Source organism: Pyrgilauda ruficollis, unplaced genomic scaffold (assembly GCF_017590135.1).
Source record: "Pyrgilauda ruficollis isolate IOZ18807 unplaced genomic scaffold, ASM1759013v1 scaffold2, whole genome shotgun sequence".
In the NCBI taxonomy this organism is placed as follows: Eukaryota; Metazoa; Chordata; class Aves; order Passeriformes; family Passeridae; genus Pyrgilauda; species Pyrgilauda ruficollis.
This window is the reverse complement of record NW_024519206.1, coordinates 13,437,382-13,445,071: the sequence shown is the minus strand read 5'-3', so window position 1 is coordinate 13,445,071 and position 7,690 is coordinate 13,437,382. Positions and strand designations below refer to the sequence as shown.

General features: G+C 45.3%; 1 protein-coding gene across 1 annotated transcript; it reads right to left on the bottom strand.

Annotated features, from left to right (window-relative positions):
• Positions 1-6,690: 6,690 nt before the first annotated feature.
• On the bottom strand, positions 6,691-7,053 carry PRR15 (proline rich 15). The gene has a single exon (XM_041466865.1). It carries the CDS (start codon positions 7,051-7,053, stop codon positions 6,691-6,693), a length of 363 nt encoding a protein of 120 aa, XP_041322799.1.
• Between the last annotated feature and the right edge of the window lie 637 nt (positions 7,054-7,690).

The following is a 7,690-nucleotide window of genomic DNA, read 5'->3' as shown; positions in this document are numbered from 1 at the left end:
TGCACAAGGGGAGACACATTCCCACACCACTAGTTTACATACACATTTGTTTTTCCTACCTGTGCAAGTGGGACACCCATGCCACAGATGCAATTCCACCTCTGCCCATCTCTGGTTCCAGCTGAGGTCTCAGCCATGCCCTGGAAGTCTCTGTGCAGTGATGTGTTAAGTTTAAGTCATGTTAAAACTCCCACATACTCAAAGGTTCCTCTCAGAGATCTAAAACTTTAGAAATCCCATTTGACACTCTTGCCTCCACTTTTTACACCTTGGTTTGCTTAGGTACTTTTGGCATAGTCTGACTTCTGTTCTCAGACTAGATGCATAATTTTGTTCACATACTTAGAAGCTTTACTTTAGCCCTATTTCCTGCATTTCCTTTCTTTAAAGTAGGGATGATGGATGCTTTTTTTCAGGAAGATGAAAGGATCAGTCTTCAGGTGAGCTCACTTCTCCAGAGCACTCCACAACTGCACAATTATGAATTTGAGTTTAGATTTATGCATAAGTCATAGGTTTATCTTCTAATTTTGTGGAAACCTCTTGCAGATTACAAACTCAGCCAAATTCTTGTTTCAGCAGAAAAAAAAGTGAAAAAGCAATCAATAAAACTAGAGAGGTAATACATAGTGTGTTAGAATACTCATTAAAAAGGTATCTGTAAGGTAAACTATTACAGCAGAAAAATTAAAATATATGGATTAAGAAAAAATAGCTGTCATTAACAAAAACAGATAATATTTTAAGTGGTTCAATTGATCATTTAAAGTGGGACCTCAGCTTTCTAAAGCTTACGTGATTTCAGTCATGCTCCATGTCTGCTGTTCTAATGTGATTCTTCACTTTCCCACTCTTTGCCATTTCAGAGGAAATTCAGCATATGTTAATTAACACCTGTGATAGCTAATATATTACCTAGAGGCATTTTCCTACCTACTGTTAGTCAGTGGAGAATTGAGCCAGGAACAAACCATAACTTGCCAGCATTGCAGGAAGAATTACACTACCTCAAAATGCTCAGTGCAGTATCTAGCCATGGGCTTCTCTCTTCCTCAAATGTATGCCAGTGTAAAATGCTGTCCTTGTATGTTCTGTACATCTGCCTATTTCATAAATTCTACTTCTCTAGCTGTTTTAGGGTCTAGCAAGGAGATTATTATAGTACTGGTATAACACAAAAAGAATACAAGAATAGAGAAGTCAGAAAATATGTATTTTTCTCCTCCTCCTTCCCTTTTTGCAGTGGTCTGAACTACAGCATTTCCAGGAAGTACTGTTGGCAGGATTTCTCTTTGAAGTTTACACCATGCTCCTATGATGTTAAACAGGACAGGTGAACCAATTCTGTTTTTTGGAAACTTGTCACTGAAAGGACGTGCCAAGATAAACACAACCAAGAATGCACAGACTATGAGGCTCCTTCTGTTTCCCAGGTAGTCATAGTTCCAGAATCAAGACTAAGGCTCAGTTCTGCTCCTGTTAATGAAATTAACAGTGGGAAAGGGCCCAGAAACAGATCTATTTTAACTTTTCCCTTGGCCACTGAAGTGCTGCCCATTCTCCTTCACTGAAGCTCTTAAGAGATCAGTGGATGGTTTGTCTGCTCAAACATTTACAGACTGAGGATAGAACAAAGACCCGGAAAGCAAAATGAACTTAAGTCAGCAGCGGGGAAAAAAAGGTGAGTCACCAAAGTTCAAGTGCACACTACCTCAAATTTTTCACTTCAACAGGCGTACAAAGGTCTGGTTCTTATTTTCAGTAATGGGGAGAGAAATGCTCTTTACCTCCTTATGTAAAACGAACTACCACGATGAACAATAACTTTGGATGAGAGGAAAGACCTGAAACACTGCAAACAGGCAGCAGGAGATTCACAGCACACACAGGCTTGTCTCTGAGAATCAAGTTTATTTCCCACATCCCAAAACATCTGATAGTCTGGTCACTAATACTCTGAAAAGAACCATTCTTTCTCATGTAACTCACAAAAAACCTGATGTTTCGATCTAGAAGGGTAGATTTTTTCTTAAAATCATGCCCTACAGCTATCATGGAAAGCCACTTGCTATCCCCAAAACAATCTGATGTTATATTGCTTTATCTAGATAAAATGGGCAGTAAATAAAATTCATAAGCTGCAGCTGCTAAATCAATATGCTTTAGTTGAAGACTACATTCAAATACTGTTTCTTAGAGCTACTTGTGAATTTCAGATGTGTCATTAAGGATAAAACTGATAAACTTCTTCACTACTGCTGGTGTCTATAAAATTGAGCAACTTTTAATCTTTGGTTGTATTCTGAAATGAAAAATCAGAGCCAGCAGGTATTTACAATAAATTAGAGATGAAGGGGAAAGGTTTGCTTTTCAAAATGGTCTAATTATATGGTGTCAAATACCTTTCTATAACCAACCCTCTCTTGCTCCAGCTTTTATAAGACATCTTAGAAAATACCAGGTTTGGGTTTCTTAGTTTTGTCCTACCAGATAGAATTCAAAGAGGCAGCAAAATGAGCTTCCAGTTTGTGGCTGCATTTGAAACAGCTTGTCTTCCGATATCAGCTATTTAAATGAGCCAAATTAAACATGGACTTTAAGGTCAAGTATCCAGCTGCACTGGCCAGGCCAAGGCCAGGAGTTCTGTCCTTGAGATTTTAGCCTTCATATGAGGTTATCTTGCCCAGGGACAAGAGACTTGATGTTTTAAATATCAAATTATCACTGGCGCCATTACAGTGAAGAGAGAACTAAAAAAACAACAAAGAAAAAAAAATACACTGCCATCACCACAAAAACCCCCAAAAAACCCAAAGAAAAAAAAACCAAAAAACCAAAAAAAACCCAAAAAATCAAAACCAAACCAAACAACAAAAAAAAAAAAACACAAAAAAACCCCCAAACCTACACCTTCCCCTCCTCGCCTCCCCAAAAAAAACCCAAAAACAAAAAAAAACAAAAACAAAAAAAACAAAAAAAAAAACCAAAACACAAAAAAACCCAAACTCCAAATCAAACATCCAAACAGAGAAGACTCTTCCTCCCAACATTAAGGTCTCCTCTCCAGTCTTCCAGTTCAGTTTAAGTCATATCCTGACATAACATCTGAGGTTAGAAGTCTTGAGGCTTTCAAGGCATTTATTCCAGCGTTTCCAATTTAGGATCATTTTTTGCAGGTGCTCTCTATAATCTTTGTTGAGGTCTAGACTGACCAACCTACAATAGCAGGGAATGATTCACCAGGCAACCACTCAGAGATTTATTTTTAGTTTTGGCAAGAGTAGGAATAAGCAAGCATATACTTTTCAAGTTTATTTGAAAAGTTCATTCTATTTGCTAAATATTTATCTTTTGCTCCAAACCAGCAATCCTTAGTATCTGGGATAATATTAAGAAAATTGCACTATAACTGACATAGCTGAGGTTCACCTCACTGTTTATTTCTATTTATTTTGTCAATATGTCACTGTTTACTTTTAAAAATATACAACAAGTACTTTCTCAGTCACCCTATTTCCTCAACTTACTTTCTGATCCATGATCTTTATATAGAAGATGAGAAAAATACCCATACAAAGAGTGCAAATTGCCTTTTAATAATCCAATGCCCAGAAATGCACTATGGTTATAACACAACTAGTATTGTCTAATATATAAGAAATTACTTCCACTTCAACAGTTAAAACCAGTAATTCAGGTGCTCCATAAAATGCCAGGGTTTTTTTTCTGTATCAGCTTAATTAATTTACATGTGTACAGATTACTTAAGCTTTTTTTGGTGCTCTGGCTGAGAAACAAGAGGACTATTTCTGTGCAACAGGTTATGGCCAAGAGACCTTCTCCCTCCTGCTGGCCCTGCTGCGTGGGTGAGCACTAAGCTGCAGGTACTGCTGAGCACAGAGGGCAGGGAAAGTGAGACGAGGCAGCCAGCCCTTTTTCTCATGGATCTAGTTTTTCAGTGGCTGCTATCATATTCATTGAAGCAAGGATTTGACTGAGCAGGAAGATAGAATTACTTCTCCTTCCCACAGCTCAAGGTCAGGATAAAGATGGAGGAGTGCTGTGAGGTATTTTACATGCATTTATTGACTTCATATTCTGATCAAATTTCCAAGATGAAAGTATCATAAGCAAGGATTAAGACATGGCTAATATTTGGTCACATATTAGCCAGTATTGATATTGAACCTTAGCAGCAGCCATCAGAACTGCACACCAGACTTCTCAAATAAAACCCAAATTGGGTATTTCTTGTGCTTGGGTAAAGACTTGCAACCAACAAACCTGAGGTATTTCCAAAGAGCAAACAGAGGTTCACTGTAGAACAATGCAGCTTTGAGTTACAGAAGAGAGGAGGAAACTGCATTTTGACAACAGTTTAAGTATTAAAAATGCAGAAAAGCATCTACATGAGATATATAAAACATTAGTCTGCATTCATTCTCCAGCCTCTGGCTAGTTCTGAGGATCTGACCCTCACAGAACTCACACCAAACTAGATGCAGGAGTTAAGAAATGCAGCAGTGCAATTTCTGCTTGCTCGCTCTTCCATTTTGGGCACACACACATACAAAAACACTTCTTTGGACCTTAGAATACATTAACACAGGCAGGCTACTTCTGTCTGTAAGAAACAAGAACAGTTTGCCCTCCAAAGGCAGTATGACAACACTGGCAGCAAAGGCACCCCGTTCTGCCTCCTTCCCCCCCACTCCCATCCTGGCTTAAGTGTAGCTGGAATAGGGTTCTTCATCATTCACCTCTCTGCTTCCAGCTTTTAAACTTTCCTCCTTCTCTCTCACCCCCCTTTTTTCAAGACTAGGTTTGCTCTGATTGCTTCTTCTCAAGAGAAGGATTTCAGATGTCTCTTGACTGAAGAGGCCTCCCATAAGGAAAGCACCTTCAAGGAGAAAGTTTAAAGATCTCCCCTCACCCCACCCCAGATCTTTTCTTGATCAGCATGGAGTCAGCAATATAAAAAGGCAGTCCAAATCCAGTACCTTGTAGTATCACTACAGGAAATTAAAAAAACATGTATCTATACACTGGGTGGAGGAAAAACAAAAAAAGCTTTCATGGAAATCGATTTGATGCTACAGTCCCTTTGTCTTTGGGTTCCAGAGTCTGAAGGAGTGAATGACCAGTGAGCACCTCAGCAGCTACATGATCTGAGTTTATTGCACAGGAGCTTTCAAGGTTCATTACATATTATTGTGCACACTGAACCACGGAGCACTTGCCCAGCATCCAGTGCAACATTTCAGTGATTGTCAGTGGCTGGTTTAATCCATATTTTCAACTGGAACTCACTTATTTCCTTTCCAGTCTTTTTATTTGTAATTGACCTCAAATGTTTAGCTACAACCAAACAAAATCATAACTGCATAATACTTGACTGTTAGGAAATAATTTTCAGTGCCTGCCACTATGTAGTATCTTGTATTCAGAAAAAGTCTAAAACCATTTTAACAATATAAAGCATATTGCAAATGCATTTAAAATAAATAAGTCAGTTGTTGCTACATCACCTACTATCAAGAAATGTATAATTGCTAAGTAATTTTAGCTGATTTTGCTCTGTAAGGCACAACACCAGTACAAATCTGGCTTATATTTATTTGTCAAAAAAAATCCAAGAGCTCTTAGAGGGAGTGGATAACTACTCAAGTGAAAGCACATTATCTCACCATCAGAAGAAATCCTGGGACACTTAACCTTGCTTCAAAAGCCTCAGACAAGGTAAACAGTAAACACCTCCAGTGGTGCCCAAGCCTATTTCCACATTAGAACTGCAGCCCTGCTTGTGCTCTCCAGGGCTGGTCTCATCTCCCAAAAGAATCTTTACATCTTATCACACAATTTCTTCATTGGAGCTTCATTATCCCAGTTATCACCAATTATGTAAAAATCATGTATCCCCTGGGTAAATAGTGTGAATTGCTAGACAACATGGGCCTCCCTCTGGAACAGCTACGAGAGACCACTCTCTGAAACACCTGCTTAGTACTACACAGTAAGAGGGAGAATACCAGCATGGTCCTGCCTTTTCCATATGTAAATGTGACGTGATGTGGGACATGGGCGAAGGCAAGAGCCTGCCCTTCACAATGCCTCTCTTTGGACCCTCGTGGGGGATGGAAGATGTGTTTGTGGCTAATGCAGGACTTTCGGCACCACCGGAGGTCCTCGGCCCTGAAATTAGATAAGAGCACTTTGCTCCCCCCTTCCTTTGATAAGACAGCTTGTGAGATGAAAGCAGCAAAGCGCCTCCTCGGCTTGAGAGCCAGAAGGAACTGGGTCACAGGCCCCAGAGTCAGCACATTGGCTCCTGGCAAGGGCTGCGGGAAGGCTGAGACCCCACCGTCGGCCTTGGGATAGCACCTTTGAGTCCGCTCACCACAGTACAGGGAGTGGGGTATTTATTGGTGTTTTTTTTAAAGACAATCACATCGTCCCGTCATCCAGGGGTTTGGTATTGGCGGTGTTCATGTAACACAGCACACGCGATTCCCTCGCCTGGCAGCGGTGCCGGGCTCCCCGCAGTGTCCGGTCAGGGTGTGGGAGGCCGCTGCCCACATGTCACCCATGGGTCCAAGCCCAGCTGTAGGGCAGTCACCGACTCTGGCTGCCTGTCCCGCCAGTTCTCCGGCCACCCATCCAGCAGCAGCTCCTCGGCAAAGTCCTCCTGGGCTACTCGGCCCCTTGGGTGGCATGGCCCGGCGCGCCGCCGCCGTCGAAGACCTCGGGGCTGTCGGCCAGCAGCGAGGTGCGCACCTTCCGCCGCTCCTTGAAGCGGCCCGAATGGGACACTCGGAGGCTCCGCCGGTTGCCGACCCCGGCTCCCGCGGCGTCGCCGCTGCCCAAGGGAGCGGGCTGTTCCTCCCGGCCGTCGGGGCTGGGGGTGTCGGCGGGGGTCTCGCTGGCGACAGGGTGCGGCGGGGACACCGCCGCTTCCTTGTGCTTCTTCTTGCTGGTCAGCGATTTCCACCAGGGCCCGGCCGAGCCCTTCACGCCGGCCCGAGGAGCGGCGGTGGCCGCGGCGCTGTCCGCCATCTCGGGCTCCTGCGGGGGGGAAGAGGGCGAAGACGGGTTGGCAGACGGGCACGCCGCCTCCTCGCTCGGTCGGCGCCGGGACTTCTCTTGCCCAGCACCGGGGGACGGGCAGCGCTGCCGGGGAGATGTGCCGGCGCCCGGGAGGGGCCTGCAGGGAGGGACCCTGCGCCGGCGGCCGGGCGGGCACGGGGGGCGCGTTCTGCGCCCCGTCGAGCGGCTCGGAAGCGCCGCCCGCTCCGTGCGCGGCTCGCACAGTTTCAGGTAAATGACGCCCCAGAGCCTGCACTCACCACCCCCCACACCCAGAAGTAGACCCGAGCTCCGGTACCTTGGGGCTGCCGTCTCCCCGCGGGACGAGGCCGGGAGCCCGGCGCGTCCTGGGGCTCCTGCGATGGGGCCCCTTTCGCTCCCCCCTCCCTCCTTCCCTCCTCTCCCCGCCCCGCCTGCTCCCTGCGCAACAGGTACGGGAAGCGACACTGACCTGCGGGCCCGCCCGGCCTGCGGGAGCGCACTCCTGCCCCGCGGGGAAGCGCGGCCGCCGCTGCACGGCCCTGCGGCCCCCGGCGCGGCGGGGAAGGAGGGCAGCGGCCGGCGGGGACGGCGGCCGGGCGGCTGTGCGGGGCGGTGCGGAGCGGAG